Source organism: Salmo salar, chromosome ssa15 (assembly GCF_905237065.1).
Source record: "Salmo salar chromosome ssa15, Ssal_v3.1, whole genome shotgun sequence".
NCBI classification, from domain to species: Eukaryota; Metazoa; Chordata; class Actinopteri; order Salmoniformes; family Salmonidae; genus Salmo; species Salmo salar.
Genome location: NC_059456.1, coordinates 42,413,668 through 42,440,255, shown reverse-complemented (window position 1 = coordinate 42,440,255; position 26,588 = coordinate 42,413,668). Strand labels below are relative to the sequence as shown.

Here is a 26,588-nt window from a genome sequence, read left to right as displayed (position 1 = left end):
TCAAATCTCATAAAAGAGAACTGGAAGGAAGCTTCACCCACTGGTCAACATGGCACCTGAATGGAGTATTCAGAAAGCCCCCAACCTACTGTACTGGAATAGATGGCCTAGCTGTTGTTACAACAACCAATGTGCTGTGATGTGTTTAAGAAGGGATTTCATCCCGAGGAAAAACCAAGAGGGCTTTCTTTGTCTCATTACTCTGGTAGAAAAAGAACAAGAGTCAACCCAGGACGATCTAAGACAAAACAGAGATTTAGCCTAGACCCTTTTATAGGTCAATGAGGACGCCTTTGGTGAAGGACACTTGGAGGCAAAACACGGTGGTATGAAAGCAGCTTGTGTCCCCATTCGGTGGATCTCCCATCTTTACCCACCACTTATCTATATCAGCAGTGGTGTAGCCTACATTGAGAAGGCTCAGCAGGCCATGAAGCTGGGTCCAGACCAGCAGTCTGTCTGCAGGGCATTGTTTACCACTGGCCACAGTCAGACGGTATCTCATCCTGTTGTTATATGGACAGAAATTAGGGGGGCCTCCATAAATGTGTTGTGTTGTGGTGAAGCGCAGTGCTTACAGAGATTAGCGTAAGGAGAAGTAAATAGCCTTATCTGTCGTGCCTGGGCAAATGATGGACGCTGGGGGAATTGATGGCTGCTCGCCCGTGGCATGGATCATTTAAGGAGTGAGGGCTCTCTCTCTGTCAGTGAAGTAGCAGAGTGTCCTTGCCAGGCCTGAGTGAGGATGAGGATCTGAGTGTCTGGTGGCAGCCTAAGGAAAAGAGGCTGTTGCCTGGCTACCCAAACTCCTTGCTCCAGCCAAACGCTACGCCACGCCCACAGTAGAGGTCGACCAATTAATCGGAATGGCCGATTTAATTAGGGCCGATTTCAGGTTTTTATAACAATCGGTAATGGGTATTTTTGGACACCGATTTGCCGAATTTTTATTCATAAAAAAAAAAATGTATTATCATTTTTAAATATACACCTTTATTTAACTAGGCAAGTCAGATTAAAAACACATTCTTATTTTCAATGACGGCCTAGGAACGGGGGTTAACTGCCTTGTTCAGGGGCAGAACAACAGATTTTTACCTTGTCACCTCAGGGATTTGTTTTTGCAACCTTCTGGTTACTAGTCCAACGCTCTAACCACCTGCCTTACATTGCACTCCACGAGGAGCCTGCGTGGCAGGCTGACTACCTGTTACGCGAGGGCAGCAAGAAGCCAAGGTAAGTTGCTAGCTAGCATTAAACTTATCTTTTAAAAAATCAATCTTAACATAATCAATCGATCAATCTTAACATAATCACTAGTTAAACTAGTAACATCATCAACCATGTGTAGATATCTAGCGTGTCCTGCGTTGCATATAATCGATGCGGTGCCTGTTAATTTCTCATCAAATCACAGCCTACTTCGACAAACGGGTGATGATTTAACAAGCGCATTTGCGAAAAAAGCACTGTCGTTGCACCAATGTACCTAACCATAAACATCAATGCCTTTCTTTAAAATCAATACACAAGTATATATTTTTAAACCTGCATATTTAGTTAATATTGCCTGCTAACATGAATTTCTTATAACTAGGGAAGTGACGTTGTGTCACTTCTCTTGCGTTCCGTGCAAGCAGTCAGGGTATATACAGCAGTTTGGGCCGCCTGGCTCATTGCGAACTGTGTGAAGTCCATTTATTCCTAACAAAGGCCGTAGTTAATTTGCCAGAATTGTACATAATTATGACATAACATTGAAGGTTGTGCAATGTAACAGGAATATTTAGACTTAAGGGATGCCACCCGTTGGATAAAATACGGAACGGTTCCTTATTTCACTGAAATAATAAACGTTTCGTTTTCGAAATGATCGTTTCCGGATTCGACCATATTAATGACCTAAGGCTCGTATTTCTGTGTTATTATGTTATAATTAAGTCTATGATTTGATAGAGCAGTCTAACTTAGCGATGGTAGGCAGCAGCAGGCTCGTAAGCATTCATTCAAACAGCACCTTTGTGCGTTTGCCAGCAGCTCTTCGCAATTCTTCAAGCATTGCGCTGTTTATGACTTCAACCCCCGAGATTAGGCTGGTGTAACCAATGTGAAATGGCTAGCTAGTTAGCGGGGTGCGCGCTAATAGCGTTTCAAACGTCACTCGCGCTGAGACTTGGGAGTGGTTGTTCCCCTTGCTCTACATGGGTAACGCTGCTTCGAGGGTGGCTGTTGTCGACGTGTTCCTGGTTCGAGCCCAGGTAGGAGCGAGGAGAGGGACGGAAGCTATACTGTTACACTGGCAATACTAAAGTGCCTGTAAGAACATCCAATAGTCAAAGGTATATGAAATACAAATCGTATAGAGAGAAATATTCCTATAATAACTATAACCTAAAACTTCTTACCTGAGAATATTGAAGACTCATGTTAAAAGGAACCACCAGCTTTCATATGTTCTGAGCAAGGAACTTAAACGTTAGCTTTTTTACATGGCACATATTGCACTTTTACTTTCTTCTCCAATACTTTGTTTTTGCATTATTTAAACCAAATTGAACATGTTTCATTATTTTTTTGAGGCTAAATTGATAGTATTTATGTATTATATTAAGTTAAAATAAGTGTTCATTCAGTATTGTTGTAATTGTCATTATTACAAATAAATGACCCCAAAAAAATCGGCCGATTTTAAATTGGTATCTGCTTTTTTTTGGTCCTCCAATAATCGGTATGGGCGTTGAAAAATCATAATCGGTCGACCTCTAGCCCACAGACGTTAGTTTCTTCTCCGCAAGGAGTCTGGATCTGAGTACCACCCCTACGATTTCTAGAATGGATTGGTTAGAGATGATCCATTCGCTGAGTAACACCCTTCCATTTTGACGTCACCACAAACTACTTCAACAATGGCAGTCTCAGACTGAACTATGTAGCAAACAGAGCAACGGAAGAATTCAGTTTGAGTGGTCAGGCAAAAGAGGCTGAGGGATCTTTCTGGCAGTCGTTCCCACAGACTGGTCCCAGTCCAGCCTGGCGTTTTTCAAGTCATAATTGTTGAGGGTTTGGATCCGGGTAGGGAAATCTTGGATCTGCGATTAGGGTTCATTTCTCCCTGGCGCAGGCCCAGACAGCTGGGCCAACACTGAGGAGGAAAGAGGAGCAGAGCCACAGAGCAAGCCTCTGCAGCAGTAAGCTTGGTTGGTGTGTGTGTGCTGCTGCCCAGTGTGTGTGGTTTAGTGCTAAACTACGCCTCAGCTGGCACCAAGGCTCAGCAAAGACGTTGCCAGCTACACTGCTGTGTGTGCGCGTGCATATTCGCACAGCCTTTCGCGACTGTGTGCACCATTGACTCATTGATGTGCGTGTGTGCTGGAATGGTGTTTCTTTGTTCTTCTGGTTCTGCTTGTCTGTGTTGTCTAATGGTCCCATGTGTGTTGGCTAGGTTAGCACAACACCGCTCCTCCTGACTGACTAACATGGCACGCTGGATGCTCATTGGGCTACAAACTGTTGCGTAGTCCTATATTTATAGAAGCGGCCTGCCCTGACTAGCCAGCTGTTCCTCCTCCTCCACATCATCATGGCCTCCGACACTGAGAGGGCAGGACACATCAGACAGCACAGCAGTGGCTGACTGGGCTAACACACTAGCTATCATTCTAATGCTAACAGTAGTGGGCCAGATGACAGAATAGGGTCACAGGAGAGGATTTCACTCTGAGTTAACAGCTCTTGTTTATGATGGAGAACAGATAGTTTGGTCCCATTGATCCAGACGTTGTCCTCTGAGAGGAAGCAATAGTAGGCTGTTATGAGATTCTCATCGGTCTCTTATACAAATCATTTGTAAGATTTTCATCTGTAGCACTACTACTTTATATTTTCTCAACTTCCATTTATAGGATTTCACCTCTGTTTATTGTAGGATTTTAGTCAGAGTTTAAACACATCTTTCAATTGGCTCTTTTCTCCGATAGTTTAAGACTAAGTCTAACAATCTCTCTGACTGTAACCTTATTTCCTTTGTTTCCACAAGGAGACTGGCTAGTACACTGTACTGCACTTTATCGCTGTAGCTTGCTTATCTCCCACATCGCTATGTAAATAACCGTGGTCAACAGAGATTGCGTCTGTGTGTGAGCGAACAACCAATCAGATTGGTTTCAGGCGTGTGAATGACTGAGTCGCTAGATATAGCCTATTCCCAGGGCACTGTAGACAAAATTACATGGCAAGGATCTACAAGTCTGTCATCTAGCAGATGACTGTCTTCTCTTTCCCAAGGCTTGTTTTGGTGTGCTGTGGTCGGCTAACGATGATTACTGGATGGAAAAGTGGCAGACAGTCTAAAGGCCGGTTACTCATTTTGAGAGCGTGGTCAATGTATTGACTGAGCTTCACTGAGTCACATGGTGTTCTTGTCTAGACTGGATTGGTTTAGCAGAAAGTAGCAGATGCCTAAAGAGTTCATATCATAGTAGGCTATGTGGTTTGATACATCCCTGTTTTCCCAAAAATGTGCTTTTCTTTGTTGACCCTCCTAAATGCAAAAACATTCTTCATCCGCAACATGTTCAAGCATGCAGGGATGATCGGCGTCAATATTGAGTGAAGAGCTAGGATGATCAATTGCAATCATGAGTTGCGTGCAGTGATGCCCCCATATAGGCTAGCTGTTGCAAGGCTTAAATCTTAACCTCCGGCGGGACACACTGCCAACAGCCAGTGAAATAGCAGGGCGCCAAATTTAAAACAACATTAATCTCATAATTCAAATTTCTCAAACATACAACTATTTTACACCATTTTAAAGATGAACTTCTTGTTAATCCAACCACATTGTCCGATTTCAAAAAGGCTTTATGGAGAAAGCATAGCATTAGATTATGTTAGGACAGCACCTAGACAAGAAAAACCACACAGCTATTTTTCCAAGCAAGGAGAGGCGTCACAAAAACCAGAAATACAGCTAAAATTAATCACTAACCTTTGATCTTCATCAGATGGCACTCATAGGACTTCATGTTACATAATACATGTATGTTTTGCTCGATAAAGTTCATATTTATATACAAAAACCCCATTTTACATTGGCGTGTAATGTTCAGAAATGTTTTGTCTCCAAAACTTCCGATGAATGAGCACATCAATTTACAGAAATACTCATCATAAACGTTGATAAAATATTAAACTGTTATTCAAAGAATTATAGATAGACTTCTTCTTAATGCAACCGCTGTGTCAGATATCAAAAACTTTACAGCAAAAGCACACTTTGCAATTTGAGTACAGCGTTCGACGCGAAACCAAACCCGTCATTTTGTGGAGTCAACAAAACTCAGAAATAATATTATAAATATTCACTTACCTTTGATCTTCGTCGGAATGCACTCCCAGGAATCCCAGTTCCCCAATAAATGTACATTTGTTTCGATAAAGTCCATATACATGTCCAAATACCTCCTTTTTGTTCGGTCGAGTACTCCAAATGCACTGTGCTCACGCATTAAGTTCAGACAAAGTCAAAAAAGTTATTACAGTTCGTAGAAGCATGTCAAACAATGTATAGAATCAATCTTTAGGATGTTTTTTTATCACAAATCTTCCATAATATTCCAACCGGACAAGACCTTTGTCTTCAAAAAAGAAAAGGAACACAGCTAACTCTCATGTGAGCGTGACACTGGGCTCATGTCATTTTCTCATCTACTTCCAGGAGCTCTTATTCTCTCCCCTATTCACAGTAGAAGCATGAAACAACGTTCTAAAGACTGTTGACATCTAGTGGAAGCCTTCGGAAGTGCAAAATTAACCCTAAGTTGCTGTATAGGCAATCACTTGAAAAACCACAGATTTCCACACTTCCTGGTTGGATTTTTCTCAGGTTTTTGCCTGCCATATGAGTTCTGTTATACTCACAGACATCATTCAAACAGTTTTAGAAACTTCAGTGTTTTCTATCCAAATCTACTAATAATATGCATATCCTACCTTCTGAGCCTGAGTAGCAGGCAGTTTACTATGGGCACGCCTTTCATCCAGACGTCAAAATACTGCCCCCAAGCCTAGAGAAGTTAAGAACGGCATCAGGACTGTCTGGCCTCTACATGTCAATACAATGTGTCTTGCAATCTCTATTGTTCTAATGGTAAGTCTTTCCATCGCTCTCTCTCCCCCTCCCTCCATCTCTCCAGTAGAGGTTGTGGTGGAGTATGAGTACGAAGCCCTCCATGAAGATGAGCTGACCCTGAGGCTGGGAGAAGTGATCAGGAACGTACGCAGGATCGAGGAAGAGGGATGGATGGAGGGAGACCTCAACGGGAAGAGAGGACTCTTCCCTGACAACTTTGTCAAGGTGAGCAGAGCCTCCCCCTGTTTAGACAATATTATGAGAATTCCGGTTGACAGGTACAGTAACGAAAAGGCCCATATAGGATTCAAGCTGACAACTCTGGTGTTGCAACATGAACCATGTTCCCGGTTTTAACAAACAATCATGACTGCTGGTTGCAGACTTGGGACTCGTAAACCCTGGTGCACCAGGAAATCTCGCATTTCAGTTGAAGACATGTACACAATTCTCTTTCTAATGTACCATGAAATGGAGTTGTCATGGTACTCATTGCAACTTTTACATTAAGCTAGTTTTTACCATCGAGGACCACTCAAGTGTTTTAATTAATACCTTTAACCCTTTGCTCTCGTGGGATTTGGCCGATATGGATAGGGCTAAATTGAAATGTTTCTTACAGAATAAATATGTATAGCCTATGCATAACCATGGTAGCAATTGAAAAGGGAACAGTTAGGCGATTATGGAAACATTATTAGACCAAAGGTGAGGACACAACAGTTCACTTGACACAACACTGAATCCAAACGTTACTGTTGATTTTATGTACATTTTACATTTACTGTACATTTTTGCCGCATTTGTTGATAACGAAATCTGAAAATAATCTGAATACATTCAGTACCATGATGAGAGTATTCCTGAAAAAGGTGGGGTAGGTGCAACATAAGACAAAAAAATGACAAGGGGTTGAGTGAGAGGACTAACTGTTCTCTCCAAGTGGCCACACACCTCTCCAAAGTGTGCACAGTTCCTAAGTCATTTCAATGCACTTTTATGACTGAAAGAAGAGTCTTCAACCAAAAGGTGCTTTTTTACATGTATTTTTTGCTCCTAGCTGTGCCGTTGAGGAATTCGAGCAAGCACACTTGTTTTGTTTGGAACACAACCCAGCATCCCGCCATCACACAATTACCGTTTACACAATCCCAAAAATTTCAATTTTGTCAAACGCTGTATGGGTCAGGTGGGCATCATTTGAAAGCCTGCTCTATTGCCAACATGACTAGCTAAGTTATAAAATACAATATTACAGTGTTAGGCTTTAACAATGCAATTCAGGGAAACAGATAATCATTTTGGTGCATGTAGAAAGGAGTCATGAGTGCATTCAGGTCTGTGACATACAGGCTCATTCTGTTCAGAACAACCCATGGTCTGAAATGACACCATGTCATCTTGTAACTGTACATCAAACATAGTGATTATAAACATTGACACTGTATAATTTTATTTTATTGTTATTTAACCAGTTAGGCTAGTTGAGAACAAGTTCTCATTTGCAACTGCGACCTGGCCAAGATAAAGCATAGCAATTCGACACATACAACAACACAGAGTTACACATGGAATAAACAAAACATACACTCAATAATACAGTAGAACAAAAGAAAACAAAAAGTCTATATACAATGAGTCTAAATGAGGTAAGTTAAGGCAGTAAATAGGCCATGGTGGCGAAGTAATTACAATATAACAATTAAACATGGGAATGGTAGATGTGCAGAAGATGAATGTGCAAGTAGAGATACTGGGGTGCAAAGGAGCAAGATAAATAAATAAATTCAGTATGGGGATGAGGTAGGTAGATAGATGGGCTATGTACAGGTACAGTGATCTGTGAGCTGCTCTGACAGCTGGTGCTTAAAGCAAGTGAGGGAGATATGAGTCTCCAGCTTCAGAGATTTTTGCAGTTCGTTCCAGTCATTGGCAGCAGAGAACTGGAAGATGGATGACCAAAGGAGGAATTGGCTTTTTTGAGATATGCCTGCTGAAGCGCGTGCTACGAGTGGGTGCTGCTATGGTGACCAGTGAGCTGAGATAAGGCGGGGCTTCACCTTTACCTTTAGCAGAGACTTGTAGATAACCTGTAGCCAGTGGGTTTGGCGACGAGTATGAAGCGAGGGCCAACCAACGAGAGTGTACAGGTCGCAATGGTGGGTAGTGTATGGGGCTTTGGTGACAAAACGGATGGCACTGTGATAGACTGCATCCAGTTTGTTGAGTAGAGTGTTGGAGGCTATTTTATAGATGACATCACCAAACGCCGAGGATCGGTAGGCTGGTCAGTTTTACGAGGGTATGTTTGGCAGCATGAGTGAAGGATGCTTTGTTGCAATATAGAACGCTGATTCTAGATTTAATTTTGGATTGGAGATGCTTAATGTGAGTCTGTAAGGAGAGTTTACAGTCTAACCAGACACCTAGGTATTTGTAGTTGTCCACGTATACTAAGTCAGAGCTGTCCAGAGTAGTGATGCTGGACGGGCGAGCAGGTGCGGGCAGTGATCGATTTGAATAGCATGCATTTAGTTTGGAGGTTAGTTAAGTGTCCAAAGAGGGGCCAGAAGTATACAGAATGGTGGCGTCTGTGTAGAGGTGGATCAGAGAATCACCAGCAGCAAGAGCAACATCATTGATGTATACAGAGAAGAGAGTCGGCCCGAGAATTGAACCCTGTGGCACACCCATAGACTGCCAGAGGTCCGGACAACACGCCCTCCGATTTGACACACTGAACTCTCAGAGAAGTAGTTGGTAAACCAGGCGAGACAATCATTTGAGAAACCAAGGCTTTTGAGTCTGCCACTAAGAATGTGGTTATTGACAGAGTCAAAAGCCTTTGCCAGGTCGATGAATACGGCTGCACAGTAATGTCTCTTATCGATGGCGGTTATGATGTCGTTTAGGACCTTGAGCGTGGCTGAGGTGCACCCATGACCAGCTCTGAAACCAGATTGCATAGCAGAGAAGGTACGGTGGGATTCGAAATGGTCGGTAATCTGTTTGTTAACTTGGCTTTTGAAGACCTTAGAAAGACAGGGTAGGATAGATATAGGTCTGTAGCAGTTTGGGTCTAGAGTGTCGCCCCCTTTGAAGAGGGGGATGACCGCGGCAGCTTTCCAATCTTTGGGAATCTCAGACGATACGAAAGAGAGGTTGAACAGGCTAGTAATAGGGGTTGCAACAATTTAGGCAGATAATTTTAGAAAGAGAGGGTCCAGATTGTCTAGCCCGGCTGATTTGTATGGGTCCAGATTTTGCAGCTCTTTCAGAACATCAGCTATCTGGATTTGGGTGAAGGAGAAATGGTGGGGGCTTTGGCGGGTTGCTGTGGAGGGTGCCGGGCAGTTGACCGGGGTAGGGGTAGCCAGGTGGAAAGCATGGCCAGCCATGGAGAAATGCTTATTGAAATTCTCAATTATAGTGGATTTATCGGTGGTAAGTGTTTCCTAGCCTCAGAGCAGTGGGCAGCTGGGAGGAGGTGCTCTTATTCTCCAAAGACTTTACAGTGTCCCAGAACTTTTTTGAGTTAGTACTACAGGATGCTGTTTGAAAAAGCTAGCCTTAGCTTCTCTAACTGCCTGTGTATAGTTGTTCCTAACTTCCCTGAAAAGTTGCATATCACGGGGGCTATTCGATGCTAATGCAGAACGCCACAGGATGTTTTTGTGCTGGTCAAGGGCAGACAGGTCTGGAGTGAACCAAGGACTATATCTATTCCTAGTTCTACATTTTTTGAGTGGGGCATGCTTATTTAAGATGGTGAGGGAGGCACTTTTAAAGAGTAGCCAGGCATCATCTACTGACGGGATGAGGTCAATGTCAGTCCAGGATACCCCGGCCGGTCGATTAGAAAGGCCTGCTCGCAGAAGTGTTTTAGGGAGCGTTTGACAGTGATTAGGGGTGGTCGTTTGGTCGCAGACCCATTACTGATGCAGGCAATGACGCAGTGATCACTGAGATCTTGTTTGAAAACAGCAGAGGTGTATTTGGAGGGCGAGTTAGTTAGGATGACATCTATGAGGGTGCCCGTGTTTATGGATTTGGGGTTGTACCTGGTAGGTTCATTGATAATTTGTGTGAGATTGAGGGCATCAAGCTTAGATTGTAGGATGGCCGGGGTGTTAAGTATGTCCCAGTTTAGGTCACCTAGTAGCACGAGCTCAGGAGATAGATGGGGGGCAATCAATTCACATATGGTATCGAGGGCACAGCTGGGGGCAGAGGGAGGTCTATAGCAAGCGGCAACGGTGAGAGACTTGTTTCTGGAAAGGTGCATTTTTTGAAGTAGAAGCTCGAATTGTTTGGTTACAGACTTGAATAGTAATACAGAACTCTGCAGGCTATCTTTGCATTAGATTGCAACGCCGCCCCCTTTGGCAGTTCTATCTTGGCGGAAATGTGTTATAGTTAGCGATGGAGATTTCAGGGTTTTTGGTGGTTTTCCTAAGCCAGGATTCAGACACGGCTAAGCCATCCGGATTGGCAGAGTGTGCTAAAGCAGTGAGTAAAACAAACTTAGGGAGTAGGCTTCTAATGTTAACATGCATGAAACCAAGGCTTTTACGGTTACAGAAGTCAACAAATGAGAGCACCTGGGGAGTGAGAGTGGAGCTAGGCACTGCAGGACCTGGATTAACCTCCACATCACCAGAGGAACAGAGGAGAAGTAGGATAAGGGTACGGCATGAGTTTCATGATATGGAAATTTGAAGTGCACATTTGGTGTTTTGGCTTGCTTGTATGACATCAAAGCAGTATTTATTATAATTCTCAGTGCCTCATCTTTCAAAATAGATTGAGTCCTCTTAATTTTCAGCATTTCTCTCACTCAGACAACAAAACATTTGCAAAAATTGCCCAATTACTGTGAGGGCTGGGGGCAACTTCTTGTTGCACGCGGTGCTCAAGTTCAGAACGGCTGTCAGTCAAAACCCATACAGCGCTGTGAACCGCAGACCCAGAGCTCTGATGTCATTTATAGCATGTTACTGTACAGCCACTGTGTTCCAATTTGGGCATTTATCAGTGCCTTAATCTGCTATTTTCAACCCATACACGGGTACGAGTGTAAATGACTACGTATGTGCTCTGTGCGATCCTCTGGGAATACATTGTACATCTTTTATGTTTAAAAAAAAAAATGTTTTAATCATTTCTATTAAAGTTTTGTGATGAAGTCACAGAGAGCGGCTGCTCGACCCTCTTCCCTCCCTCCTGACTGTAATCCAGAGTAGTGAGATGGATAGTTCACTAAGGAGTTTGTTTGGCCCTCCAAGGAGAAAAGGGATGGAACTCCTTTCCTCAATATGTGATTGTTCTCAGTTTGTTGGAAATAGTGGCCAATTATGCAATAAAAGTTAGGTATTTTCTGTATCTGCTACATTTGCTGTTTGTTCAGCTTCAACACATTGTTATACAAGTCAGCAGTAAACTCTATAAGGTGTTATTGTTCTAAGAATGGCCGTCAGTTTCTCTTGGGACAGTGCTTCGAGTCGGCCATAGGAGGATGTCTCTCTTTCTCTCTCCTCTTTCAGCAGTCTGGCTCCTCCCAAGGTCTCTCAACTCCTTGCCCCCGGCCGTCTCTCTTGGCTTGCTTTCCTTTTAATTTTTTTAAATGGATTGAATGAATGCATTGAAATAGTTTTATAATTTATAATTCAGGAGTTGCTTGAGTCAGGACACTGGTTGAGTCGGGAAGCTGGTCTCCAGTTGGCACAGGAATATAGACTCGCTGACCTGAGTGAGAGAAGCAACACACAAACACACACAGCGTTGCTGTCTGTCTCCTCTGCTGTGGAAATGCCCAGTCAGCATGTGTAAATCAGGAAGCGGATGGAGTGGGGTCAGTCTCAGGCTAGCCCTCTCACCCATACTGGTTTATCCCTTCACTGGCAGGACATGGGCAGAGCCAGGGAGTGTGAGGAGTGGACAGAGCCAACGGCCTAGCCCTCTAATACTTCACATACCCCAATCATATGTGAGTGGGACTTTGCTGACGTTGGCTGCTTCCCCCTCTAGACACACAGTTAAACTCTTGATATGGATAGACTTTGTAGGGCCCTTCCTGTCAAATCTGCAATGCGGAGAACGTGAATGAAATCAGAGTCCAGACATTAAAACGGAATTCAACAATTATTTAAAAAATGTATCGCACTCAGTAGGGAATCAACTAAATGTATTGAACATGTTTTAATTTGCCCAAGTTTATCATAAGACATGAACAGAATGCATCAGTGATTCGTGTTTCCTGCAACTTTCTGAAGAGGCAATGAGAATTCCCCCGTCTGTGTCGGTATTTTGTGGTGCGCGCTACCACTTTGTGTAGCCGTTAGCGTTGATGCTTATGAAAAATCTCCTGGTAACATTCTCAATTAACTACAAAGTAGCCTATTCATACCTGGCAGAATGATATGATTATTTGCATCAATCCAGTAGGTATTTGTTTAGCATATTCTACCATCATGGACATACCTATAGAGGAGTTTGGATTGGTCTGCCATATTCAAGGCTTCTGTCTATTTGAGCTCGTCAGTGTGTGTTGGTAATCCTGTCGAACACGGCTTTTTTAAAAACATGTATTGTGTAGTGGAGCTGCATAAGTGTTGCTCTCCTTTCTGGAGAATCAAGTTTTGAAATCAGTGGAATTAGTGTATGATAGCTAAAGAGATGGAGAAAACACCTGTCTCCGGATTACATCTTCAAACTAAGGGAAACAGTTGTATGGCATTTCTGACAGGGAGATGCGTCCATCATGCTTGATGATGTGTACAGTTAAGATAGTCTAGTGTTAGCTAGCTACATTTTCAGATATTACACGTTTCTAATTTTGACAAAGTGGTTTCATTTCAAGCTAAAGTGTACTGTTAGCTAGCTAGCTAATGTTAGCTAGCTGGTTCGCTAGCTGACATTATTTGTTTTCCAGAGCTGTTTGCTTTTCAAGTTATAGCCTAATGTTAGCCAGCTAACATTGGACCTGGTTGGTTAGCTCCCAGCACTGTGGCATTGTTGGCACGTTGTTCATAGTTGCTTACCTAGCTAGCTATATGTCTTATGCTAAAGTGTACTGTTAACTAGCTATTTAGCGTTAGCTGGCTGTCTCCCTAGTGGATGTTATTATTTGTTTCCCAAAGCGGTTTGCTTTTCTAGTTAGAGCCTAATGTTAGGCATTGATGGCACTTTGTTCATCTTTGTGTAACTAGCTAGCGTTAGCTGGCTGGCCCGTTAGCTAACGTTACGTGACGTGTGTGCAACACCCGTTGAATATGGCCGGAGTCAGTAAATATCTGCAAAAAAGCGTAATGAAATTGTTGCCTGCAGAGCTGGTTAGACTGTTTTCATGTTATCCAGAGGTAAACAAATCATCGGCCAGAGCGTCAAGTGTGCGCTCCAAAAGCGAAGCGAGATGGGTGAGGCTAAAGCTTAAGATGGCGTGAACAATGTAGAATGGTTGTAGACAAAGAAGAGCTCTTCACTAGATACCAAAACATTCAAAGGTTTTCTCAAAACTGAATTTACAAGTTCATCAACTTTCAAAGCAGAATTACTTTCCCATTGTTCCTTAAATGCAGTGTATGAAATACCATTTTGTAGCTCTTTTTATACCATTTTGATTCTCGACTTTTATCCAATGTAAAAAGACACCATTTCACATTTTGCTACATAAGACCGAATCCAGGTGGTGAGTCACAATTATACAAAAAAAAGTGTGTGTGTGTGTGTATACACTGCTCAAAAAATAAAGGTAACACTAAAATAACACATCCTAGATCTGAATGAATGAAATAATCTTATTAAATACTTTTTTTCTTTACATAGTTGAATGTGCTGACAACAAAATCACACAAAAATAATCAATGGAAATCCAATTTATCAACCCATGGAGGTCTGGATTTGGAGTCGCACTCAAAATTAAAGTGGAAAACCACACTACATGCTGATCCAGCTTTGATGTAATGTCCTTAAAACAAGTCAAAATGAGGCTCAGTAGTGTGTGTGGCCTCCACGTGCCTGTATGACCTACCTACAATACCTGGGCATGCTCCTGATGAGGTGGCGGACGGTCTCCTGAGGGATCTCCTCCCAGACCTGGACTAAAGCATCCGCCAACTCCTGAACAGTCTGTGGTGCAACGTGGCGTTGGTGGATGGAGCGAGACATGATGTCCCAGATGTGCTCAATTGGATTCAGGTCTGGGGAACAGGCGGGCCAGTCCATAGCATCAATGCCTTCCTCTTGCAGGAACTGCTGACACACTCCAGCCACATGAGGTCTTGCATTAGGAGGAACCCAGGGCCAACCGCACCAGCATATGGTCTCACAAGGGGTCTGAGGATCTCATCTCGGTACCTAATGGCAGTCAGGCTACCTCTGGCGAGCACATGGAGGGCTGTGTGGCCCCCCCAAAGAAATGCCACCCCACACCATGACTGACCCACCGCCAAACCGGTCATGCTGGAGGATGTTGCAGGCAGCAGAACGTTCTCCACGGCATCTCCAGACTCTGTCACGTCTGTCACATGTGCTCAGTGTGAACCTGCTTTCATCTGTGAAGAGCACAGGGCGCCAGTGGCGAATTTGCCAATCTTGGTGTTCTCTGGCAAATGCCAAACATCCTGCACGGTGTTGGGCTGTAAGCACAACCCCCACCTGTGGACGTCAGGCCCTCATACCACCCTCATGGAGTCTGTTTCTGACCGTTTGAGCAGACTCATGCACATTTGTGTCATTTTGCAGGGCTCTGGCAGTGCTCCTCCTGCTCCTCCTTGCACAAAGGCGGAGGTAGCGGTCCTGCTGCTGGGTTGTTGCCCTCCTACGGCCTCCTCCACGTCTCCTGATGTACTGGCCTGTCTCCTGGTAGCGCCTCCATGCTCTGGACACTACGCTGACAGACACAGCAAACCTTCTTGCCACAGCTCGCATTGATGTGCCATCCTGGATGAGCTGCACTACCTGAGCCACTTGTGTGGTTGTAGACTCCGTCTCATGCTACCACTAGAGTGAAAGCACCACCAGCATTCAAAAGTGACCAAAACATCAGCCAGGAAGCATAGGAACTGAGAAGTGGTCTGTGGTCACCACCTGCAGAACCAGTCCTTTATTGGGGGTGTCTTGCTAATTGCCTATAATTTCCACCTGTTGTCTATTCCATTTGCACAACAGCATGTGAAATGTATTGTCAATCAGTGTTGCTTCCTAAGTGGACAGTTTGATTTCACAGAAGTGTGATTGACTTGGAGTTACATTGTGTTGTTTAAGTGTTCCCTTTTTTTGTTGTTGAGCAGTGTGTGTGTATATATATATGTATGTATGTATGTATGTATGTATGTATGTATGTATGTATGTATGTATGTATGTATTATGTTTTGTATGTATGTGTGTATATATGTGTATATGTTTTGTATATGTGTATATGTTTATATTTTTTAGTGTATATATATTTTTTAGTGTATTATGTGTATAGTGTATATATATATATATATAATAATATAAAAAACCAATATACATATACATATACATACATACATATATCTTATACTATATACTTTCTACTTCAATGGTGTATGTATATATTATGTGTGTGTATGTATATTATAAAAAATAAATAAATAAAGTATGTATGTGTGTGTGTGTATATATATGTATGTAAACAAATGTGTGCTGGTGCCACCAACTGAAAAAGTTAGTAGCACCAGTGGAAACAGTTAGTGTCGAACCCTGATATTAGTTGTTTTTTACAACCTTGCAAGTGGAACAGTAGTAGTCTATAATATGATCGTTTTCTGTAGAATCAGCATGTGAGGGCTCTGCAAAGCAGGTTCGAAAACAGGTTGCCATTAGCTCTTACTTGTTTCGCGAGGCAGACTCCACTGGAGACAGAGAGATTTCAGAGTGCTTTTTCGAGCATTCCTGAGAGATTCCGGCAGAGTGAGTGGAGCGGGCTGTGGCTGGCTGGCTGCTGTCCTAGCCTTTTTCTATGGTCTGAGCTGGAGAAGGGGCAGGTCTCAACATGAGCAGACACAGGCCCATAGAGTAGTAAAGTAAACGTTTACATATTCACCCAGAGCGTACTGTATTCTATCAGTTATTAGTGGTTAATTTTGAGGAAACGTTCAAGCACACAAGGTGAGAAACCTGTGTCAGAGGAGAACTTTAAGTACAGTTGCTCAATAGTGTGTGTTTATGAGGAGTCTTTCAGAGCCTGTTAAAGCACTCTGAGGAGGAATGTCCCTGTGTAGTTGCTGCAGCACAGCTCAGTGAATAATGGCATTTCTGAGGAGGGTGTGGACATAGGTCTACAAAATGGTTGATTCCACTTCCACAGTTAAAGGGACAGCCTTGTCCTACATGAGCTTAAATGTTAGCGCTAGATAAAGTGAGTGACTACACATGACATGATAGAGGTTTGGACTGTGAAAGTTACCTTGGAAGTTCAATATGAAGGCATCATATCTGTATGCTATCAGTTCATGATTTGTAGGTTTTGTGTTCCCTTTTACCATTCAAATTAGGGATACACGATATATCGGTGAACATATCGGAACCGGCCGATATTAGCTAAAAATGCCAACATCAGTATCGGCTGTCTAGTTTAATGCCGATGTTAAAAACCGATGTCAAAGGTAACGTGCATACCTATAAAATGTAGTCATATGACGTAATAACGCCACTTAAAATGTTGCGCTACACATACAACACAGCATTCCTAACCTAGCCCACACAACGTCTGCTGTGTGGATCGAGCAGTCATTTGAAAGAATAAGAAAATTCCAGCAAGACAACTCTAAGGCGAAAATCCATTAAAGCCAAGATAATGGATTTCATTGTCTTTGACAATCAACTGTTCTCTGTCGTGGGTGATGTTGGCTTTCGCTGACTGGTCGAGCACCGGTGCACACTACCAAGTGCGCTATTTTTCAGATGTTACCCTACCGGAGTTACACAGTAATTGCATCACTGCTATTAGCTTCACGACATGCATACTATGGAACGCCGTTTGGGTCTTTGCGAGTCAAAAAAGATTCAGTAGCACTGTCAAAGCTGTACAAAAAAGTCTGCAAACACCGGCCACGAACGATGTGTTTACAGTACCGCGTTGGTAAAAAAGCTTAATTGTTCCACCGCAACTTCTGGGGTAACTAGCTTTAGCTTGGTACCTAGCTATTACCAATACAACCAGCCTGAGAACTGCAGTCATTTCATTATTCTTAGAAATGATTTAGGAATCTTTGTGAGTAAGTATTAGCTAGGTTGCCACTTGTTGTTCGCCTATTGAAATTCAGTTCATAAAAATAAATAGCTAGCCAGCTACTTAACCCTGTTGCCTAAAGCAATAAGCAGCCAGCTAGCCTCATCTGGTTAGTGAGGCTCTACCGTACCAGATTATGTGTTGTGAAACTAGCTACAATAAGGATTAGGCACAATAGTGGAATTTGCGGTTTGTTTTCAAAATAAAAGTATGTCATTGACAGTGATGCAAATTAATACAAATAGTAGAATTATTCCATACTTTTATTTTGAATGCTAACCACAGTCCACTATTGTGGGTAATCCTTATTGTGGCTAGCTTCACATAGATAAGTTAATAAATTAGGGTTATTTTAGATGACACCTAGCTATATAGTTAGCTAGCTAACTATAGCTACTGAAACAGATTATGTCGTGTTATTTGACACGTCAAACGGCGTTCCATAGAAATCCTGGTTGAGAATGGAACAAATGAACAACGAAACAGCACAGCAAGTAAGTGAAAGAAATAGGTTTTGATTACGTTTTACTGGTAATGGGGACATGTGTAAATGCCAACAAAATAACTTTTTGTGTGTTTAACCTTTATTTAACTGGCCAAGTCAGTTAAGAACAAATTCTTATTTACAATGACGGCCCAGACGACGCTGGGCCAATTGTGCACCGTCCTATGGGACTCTCAATTACGGCCAGATGTGATACAGCCTGGATTCGAACCAGGGACTGTAGTGACGCCTCTTGCACTGAGATGCAGTGCCTTAGACCGCTGCGTCCGTGTTAACTATTTAACTGTACTAGAATGCTTAAAAGGCCGCTAAAATTTTAAATATCGCTTATCAGTATCGGGTTTTTTTTGTTGCAAAGAAAATATCGGATATCACAATTGGCCAAAAATGTCATCACTAATTCAAATAGTGCCCTGCAGTTTCTATTCCCATATTCTCTTGAGATGTTCAATACATCCATAGTTTCATATCTTGAGAATACACACCGAGTCACATAGAATCTCCCGAACTGAACTCGTGCCCACAGCCTCACAATCTCATTGAGCCAGCTAAGTGAAGTCTAAGCTAAAACTGCAGCCTCGCGAACCTTATCTAAATGCAGCCCCAGGAGGAGTTGGCTAGCTAGCTCACAGCACACAGCAAATCAGCAGACATCGTCATGATTGGGGAATTTCATTATGTGATTGATACTACATTCACATTTTAGTCAATTAAACTACAATAAGTGCATTTTACTAAATTAGTTGAAGAAAAACACAGATCACAATCATTGCTAGCAAAGCCTTCTTCAAAACAGCCACTATCAGCAAGATCAGTGTAGGCTACATGTAAGTGATCCTCATTATAATTAGCCTAAATTAATCATTGTCCTCTCTGCTGTGTGTGGTGTCTCTGGTGGCAGGAGATGAAGAAGGAGCCCAAGGAGGTGAATGTGACAAAAGAGGAGTCCAAGGAGGAGGCGCAGCCCCAGCGGAGAGAGAAGAGTGCAGGGAACGTGGCCAACCTGGTCCAGCGGATGAGCACCTACGGCATCCCAGCTGGGGGCTTCCAGCCACACTCACAGCCACGCGGTCTCAAGAAGAGTAAGTCAGGTGTGTGTGTGTTAACAGTTGGCTGTGCTTTTATTGTTTAGGAACACATGTAGATGTCTCTACTCAAGCACTACCTGAAACACTTGGAGGAATACCTGGGGTCTTCCCCCATTCATTTCTGTTGACTTCAAGGGATATTTCTGGATTTTGTCAAAGAAACACTATCTTCTTCCCCAGAGTCAGATGAACTCGCGGAAGCTGATAACTAGCGTTGCCGCAATTGCTAACTAGCGTTGCCGCAATTGCTAACTAGCGTTGCCGCAATTGCTAACTAGCGTTGCCGCAATTGCTAACTAGCGTTGCCGCAATTGCTAACTAGCGTTAGCGCATTAATTGGAAGTCTATGGGAACAGCTAGCATGCAGACATAAAAATGGTATCTAAGAGTTCATCTGACTCTGGGATAAAGGGCTTAATTGCCAAAATCCCTAAATATCCCTTTAATCTACCATAGGCTAAAGCCTACTGCACACAGATGGAACTCACACATTCACATTTGTAATGCCAATACTGAATGACTCTTGAGTTGTGACTATATTCATTTCAATAGTTTATTATGTTCATATTTAGACATGCATGTACTGTTTTGTCTCTGAATTGGTTCCTAAGCTTATTCCTGGACTAAAAAGCACTTTCAATGAAGATTCTCTCATTGGGCCCTTGAAGCAGGACTTTAACCTCTATGGGCTAGCGTCCCACCTACTCAACAGCCAGTGTAATCCCGTGGCGCGTTATTCAAATACCTTAGAAATGCAAAGCCTTCAATTTTTCAAACATATGACTATTTTACACCATTTTAAAGACAAGACTCTCGTTAATCTAACCACACTGTCCGATTTCAAAAAGGCTTTACAACGAAAGCAAAACATTAGATTATGTCAGCAGAGTACCGAGCCAGAAATAATCAGACACCCATTTTTCAAGCTAGCATATAATGTCACATAAACCCAAACCACAGCTAAATGTAGCACTAACCTTTGATCTTCATCAGATGACAACCCTAGGACATTATGTTATACAATACATGCATGTTTTGTTCAATCAAGTTCATATTTATATCAAAAACCAGCTTTTTACATTAGCATGTGACTAGCATTCCCACCGAACACTGCCGGTGAACTTACTAAATTACTCACGATAAACGTTCACAAAAAGCATAACAATTATTTTAAGAATTATAGATACAGAACTCCTCTATGCACTCGATATGTCCGATTTTAAAATATCTTTTCGGTGAAAGCACATTTTTAGATAGCCCGGCATCACAGGGCTAGCTATTTAGACACCCAGCAAGTTTAGCACTCATCAAAGTCAGATTTACTATAAGAAAAATGTTATTACCTTTGCTGTCTTCGTCAGAATGCACTCCCAGGACTTCTACTTCAATAACAAATGTTGGTTTAGTCCAAAATAATCCATCGTTATATCCAAACAGCGGCGTTTTGTTCGTGAGTTCAAGACACTATCCGAAAGGGTAAATAAGGGTGACGAGCATGGCGCAATTCGTGACAAAAAAATTCTAAATATTCCATTACCGTACTTCGAAGCATGTCAACCGCTGTTTAAAATCAATTTTTATGCCATTTTTCTCATAAAAAAGCGATAATATTCCGACCGGGAATCTGCGTTTAGGTAAACAGACAAAAGAAAAGAAAGCATTCGGTCGACTCGGGCACGCGCCTAAGCCCATAGTACTCTGAGCGGCCACTTGCCAAAAGCGATGAAGTGTTTCAGCCAGAGCCTGCCTCGATATCGTTCAGCTTTTTCCGGGCTCTGAGAGCCTATGGGAGCCGTAGGAAGTGTCACGTTATTGCAAAGATCCTCAGTCTTCAATAAAAAGAGCCAAGATGAAACAACTTCTCAGACAGGCCACTTCCTGCATGGAATCTTCTCAGGTTTTGGCCTGCCATATGAGTTCTGTTATACTCAGACACCATTCAAACAGTTTTAGAAACTTTAGGGTGTTTTCTATCCAAAGCCAATAATTATATGCATATTCTAGTTGCTGGGCAGGAGTAGTAACCAGATTAAATCGGGTACGTTTTTTTTTATCCGGCTGTGTCAATACTGCCCCCTAGCCCTAACAGGTTAAGGTATTGAAGTATCTTAGTTATTCATTTTTCTTTTACTACCCACAACAAGCAAGAGGTGTCAAGAAGACTAGAGAATGCTTATTTTTTTTATATTGTAAACCAACAGAGGTTATGTTCCTCTCTTGAGTATCGCTCCTTGAATATAACGCTCAGAATAAACTGCTTTCATTTCATGTTTTCCATCTCACTGTGGGAGGAAATAAATCAGTCTCTTCTCTGAAGTGTGTCAGATTCTAGGTGGATACTGGATATAGCCTATTTCACCTGCTACTGTATTTGCTAGTCATGGAGGCTTTTCTTCCACCTTGAGTCTTTGTATAGCCTACACAACCATTCTCTTGTGACATTTGTCAATATAACTTGATTTAATTAAAGTGTCAACAGCAGGGTTACGTAAATGTCAAGTAGTCCCTATTGAAATGCAGCATTAAAGTGGAGATGACGAACTTCTGATAATCGTCTGTCTCTGCAGAGGCGTGTGTGATGGTATTAACAGCAGCACTTGGTCCGACAGTGATGTGCACTGACTAGTGGAGCTTGTGCCACCTGTTGTTAAAGGTTTTCAGAGAACAGTATATTGGAACGAACAAAAACATTCCGGAGCCTGAAATTAGTACTCGACCACTAGTCAAATGCTGGTAAAATGTCTGAGGGGAGGGTGAATTTCGTCATTGGCTGGTGGTGGACCAAAAAGTTAGTTTCAGGCCCTATACACATGGGTCCTAGTGTTAGTGCAGTTCTAGTGAGCAGCTATTAGGTCCCCTCTGTGAGGTGACTTCTCACAGTCTAGTTTACTCTGGCTAAGTCCCAATTATCTCTCCTTCCTCCAAAAATGTGCACTTGTTCACTTCCATTCACTGATTTTAAAGGAACTGTTTTGTGGGAAGTGGTGAATGAGAGTACACTTCAGGAGAAAGGAGATATTATTGGGACACATCCCCTCTGTGCAGCTTTGAACTGCCACAGGAACACCTTGCTGAAAGTCGCATAGTGCTTCTTGCAGGAGGGGAGAATTCTCATCCACTTCTTAGATTCAGACACGCTCTAGGGCTGGGAATTGCCAGGGACCTCGCGATACGATATCACGATACATAAGTGTCAATTCTATATGTTTTGCAATGCAATACTGTGATTTTATTGCACTTCCATGGTCCAAACCTATTGCTCACCTAATGTCTGCTGCAGAGGGACAAGAGAGCCATGAGAAAACAACAAGTTTTGATCAGTCATGGAAATAAAAGTGCTGAAAACTAATTTGCTCCCTATTTAAAAAGATGGAGAACAAGCTATGAAGGAAAAATATTGGAGTTTTTGTGCAGGTACAGCCAACTAGCTCAAAAATAATATTGTGATATTGTCAAAACGATACGACAGCATCAAAAATAATATCCCGATATGTAACTATAGATGTTTTCCCCCATCACTACTGCCCTCCTCAGGACACCAGGGTACACACACACGTGCGTCCAGGAAGTTGAAGCCTTGAGGCAGCCCATTGAGCAGACTGGTGTAACTGGTGTTCCCAGTCTTCTCAGGCTCCTGTCTTTTGTGGTTGCAGAACCTAAGAAGCGGCAGTGCAGGGCGCTGTTTGAGTACGTGCCCCAGAACGAGGATGAGCTGGAGCTGAAGATAGGGGATATCATCGACATCAATGAGGAGGTAAGGCTGGTGCTTCATTACACTGCCCTGCATTGGGCTATTTCCACTGCTCGTAATGACTTTCCTGCATTGGTTCTCCTTACCTGTGCTTTATTTAATGTCTCCTTGTTAGACTCATTGTTCTGTTGAGAGCTGTTTTTGTAGTCTTTTTTTTCTTCTTTTCTTAGAGGATAAGTTTTGCATTGGAGAATAAAAGAGAATTGCCATGATCTCTGTAACTAACTTTCTGGTAACTTAATTCTGTTTACATATTACCATTACATTGGATCCAAATTGTGACAGCTAATAGTATCTTAGGCTGTTATGATTTATGATAAGGTCTATTATATTATCATAAGGTGATTTACAGATAAGGTGATTATGGGGCATTTATTCTAAGGTGATTAGATGTTTACATCAGGTATTCATTGGCTTCTGGTTGGTTGTTCCAGGTAGAGGAAGGCTGGTGGAGTGGAACCATGAACGGCAAATCAGGACTGTTTCCCTCCAACTTCGTCAAAGAGATGGAGATGAACGCAGACGGACAGACAAATGACTTAACAGATGAAGCAGGTAATTATGAAGCTGGCCGAGCTTCAGTAACGAAGGCGTGACTCATGTTTAAGCAGAGCGAGTCATAGCAAGTTAGTGCTGCTAAAGAATGTACCTTCTTGGCTGAATCTCCAGGCTTTTGTGTTTTAATTATTGGGTCTACATGAGAGACGTCGATAGCCCACCTGTTGTGACGAGTGCATTCGGAAAGTATTCAGACCCCTTGACTTTTAACCAAATTTTGTTACTTTACAGCCTTATTTCTAAAATTGATTAAATTGTTTTCCCCCCCTTATCAATCTACACACAATACCCCATATTGACCAAGCAAAAACTTGTTTTTAGACATTTTTTGCAAATTTATAAAAATACTGAAATATCACATTTCCATGAGTATTCAGTACCTTTACTCAGTTGTTGAAGCACCTTTGGCAGCGATTACAGCCTCCAGTCTTTCAGAATATGATGCCACAAGCACACCTGTATTTGGGGAGTTTCTCCCATTCTTCTCTGCAGATCCTCTCGAGCTGTCAGGCTGCACAGCTTTTTTTCAGGTCTCCAGAGATGTTCGGGTCCGGGCTCCCGCTGGACCACTCAAGGACATTCATAGACTTGTCCCGAAGCCACTCCTGCGTTGTCTTGGCTATGTGCTTAGGGTTTGTTGTCCTGTTAGACTGGGGCAAAGGCTTACCTTTCTGTACTTTGCTCTGTTCTTCTTTCACTCGATCTGTCTCTCAGTCCCTGCCACTGGAAAAACAACCCCACAGCTTGATGCTGCCACCCAAGGGATGGTGCCAGGTTTCCTCCAGACGTGACGCTTGTCATTCAGTTTAATCTTGGTTTCATCAGACCAGAGAATCTTGTTTTTCATGGTCTGAGAGTCCTTTAGGTGTCTTTTGGCCAACTCAAAGCGGCTGACATTTGCCTTTTACTGAGGAGTGGCTTCCGTCTGGCCACTGATTGGAGGGCTGCAGAGATGGTTGTCCTTTTGGAAGATTCTCCCATCTCCAAAGAGGAACTCTGGAGCTCTGTCAGTGACCATCGGGATCTTGGTCACATCCCTGACAAAGGCCCTTCTCCCCTGATTGTTCAGTTTGGTCGGGCTGCCAGCTCTAGAAAGAGTCTCTTGGTAGTTCCAAACTGCTTCCATTTAAGAATGATGGAGGCCACTCTGTTCTTGGGAACATTCAATGCTGCACAAATGTTTTGGTACCCTTCCCCAGATCTGTGCCTTGACACAATCCTGTCTCGGAGCTCTACGGACAATTCCTTCGACCTCATGACATGCATTGTCAACTGTGGGACCTTTTTATATAGACTGGTGTGTGTGCCTTTCCAAATCATGTCCAATCAATTGAATTTACCACAGGTAAATGTTTGGAAAATATTCGGTGACGTGGTAAAAGAGGATATCAGTGCCAGCTATGTTATGTGGTGATTGTGAGGCGCAATACAAATTCAACAGTCACAAGACAGGACTTCAAATGGGTTTATTACATATCAAGGGAACAGTTTCGATAGGTTAAATGGAAACTGAAATCTGGACACTGACTGTCGGTCTTTTAATCTGTCATATAGCCGTAATATTAACTCCTGCAGAATGCAGCATTTCTGGCAGTAAAATGATACACAGGTGTGGAGAAATATGAATTCTTTCTTTCTGCATCTTGAGAGAATGCAATGCTCAGTTAGATACCATCTGTAGAGGTGTCGCCTTCATCATAAAAGCGGATAGTATTTCGACCACATAAAATGTGTGCGCGTCAAAGCCAAACTGAAATGTTATCAGAAACACGTTGTCATTGTCACAGCTTTCTTATTTCTTACAACCCGTCAAACTGATGTCATTTGGACATTTTGCACAGAAAATCTTTCCCAAATAAAAAAACTAACAATATATATATCTTTTAAAATTTTTGTTGGGGGGGTGTGTATTATATTTTCTCCCCAGTACCTAAGTTTCTTTGCTCCACAAAAGGTGACAGAACTTTACCGACATCAACTGGATTAAAGCATTCATTCTATCGATCTATTACATTATTCTGTTGAGCAAGGCTTTATTTAGACAAGTTGACTAACACAGCCTACCAAAATGGCGGAGATTATAAGCAGAAACGTATCTAAATCGGGCCCCAAAAAAATCCTCCACCCCCCTTTCTATATTTGTGGGTTATGGTTGACTGAGGGCCTCAGATTATCACTTTATCACATATAGTCAGGCGGTTTCAGATGGGTTACAGCTGACCCGTGCACCACTAGTGTGTGTGTGTGGGGGGGGCCTAGCTTGTGTATTTTTCTCATGCACAAGTGTGTACATATACAAATGCACGTGTTTCTGCACGTTTTGCTTTGTTCTCTTCGCCTCATGCATTGTGTCCTTCCCACAGACGCCAGCGGTAAAGAAGCTCTGCTCCCCCCCTCCCCCACCCACCCCTCTCCAGGCAATGGAGTGATCACCCAGCCCAAGAAGATCCGGGGGGTGGGCTTTGGGGACATCTTCAGGGAAGGCTCGGTCAAGCTAAAGGCCCGCCTGCCCAGCACAGAGGGAGAGGAGAAGAAAGACAAAGTAAGTGAGCTGAGCCGGAACTCGGAGATGTCTGTCTGAGATGTCACTCACAAGGTGTCATGCACCTCAACAGGTTCCGATAAGGCTCAAATACGTGCTTCCCCTTCAAATAGACTGAAGTCCTCTGAGAACCAATTCACAATTGAGAGGAAGACGGGAATGTTTTTTTAAGTGTCCAAAGGTTCCCAACCGTCTGTTACATAAATACCAGTATAACAATAGGAAGAATGTTTATGGTCGGCATGTTGACGTACTGAGGGTCATATGACTGAAGTCAAATGTATTTCAACTGGAATGCATTGAAACCAATGCTGGTGAAAGTAATACGGTAGTTTTACATTGGATATTATTGGTTTATGAGCTTGTTTTACATTAACTAACATTCTGAGTTCAGCCTAAAGCTGGGTGACATGAACAAAAATACATTTCAAGATAAACTGACTACATTATCACGGTTACGATAAATTGAACGATAAGTTTATAGCAATGTGTTTTTTTAAATATTTTTTTATATTACCCTTAAAACTGCTACGACTTTGAATGTTGTAGTTATCAATTGTCCCATTAACTATCACCCATCTTAGCAAACTTATGTAAGTCGCTCTGGATAAGAGCGTCTGCTAAATGACTAAAATGTAAAAATGTTATTTCATTTCAAACTTCACATTTCTCTAGTAGGGCCCTATAAGTTATTTCTTGTAATTAACTATATTAGCTAAGTGGTCGGTGTCGATCATTTCTGGTGTATCGTCCCAGCGCT

General features: G+C 42.5%; 1 protein-coding gene across 3 annotated transcripts in view; it reads left to right on the top strand.

Annotated features, from left to right (window-relative positions):
* cd2ap (CD2-associated protein) overlaps positions 1-26,588 on the top strand; it is a 76,163-nt gene that overhangs the window by 13,427 nt on the left and 36,148 nt on the right. The window contains exons 2-6 of one of the 3 annotated variants that reach the window (XM_014144592.2): positions 6,195-6,355; positions 18,791-18,971; positions 22,631-22,731; positions 23,163-23,283; positions 25,650-25,828. In XM_014144592.2, the coding sequence (XP_014000067.1) occupies positions 6,195-6,355; positions 18,791-18,971; positions 22,631-22,731; positions 23,163-23,283; positions 25,650-25,828 (743 nt within the window). Of the gene's footprint in view, positions 1-6,194; positions 6,356-18,790; positions 18,981-22,630; positions 22,732-23,162; positions 23,284-25,649; positions 25,829-26,588 lie in introns of all 3 variants that reach the window. The other 2 variants (XM_014144589.2, XM_014144591.2) reach the window with 2 other exon arrangements.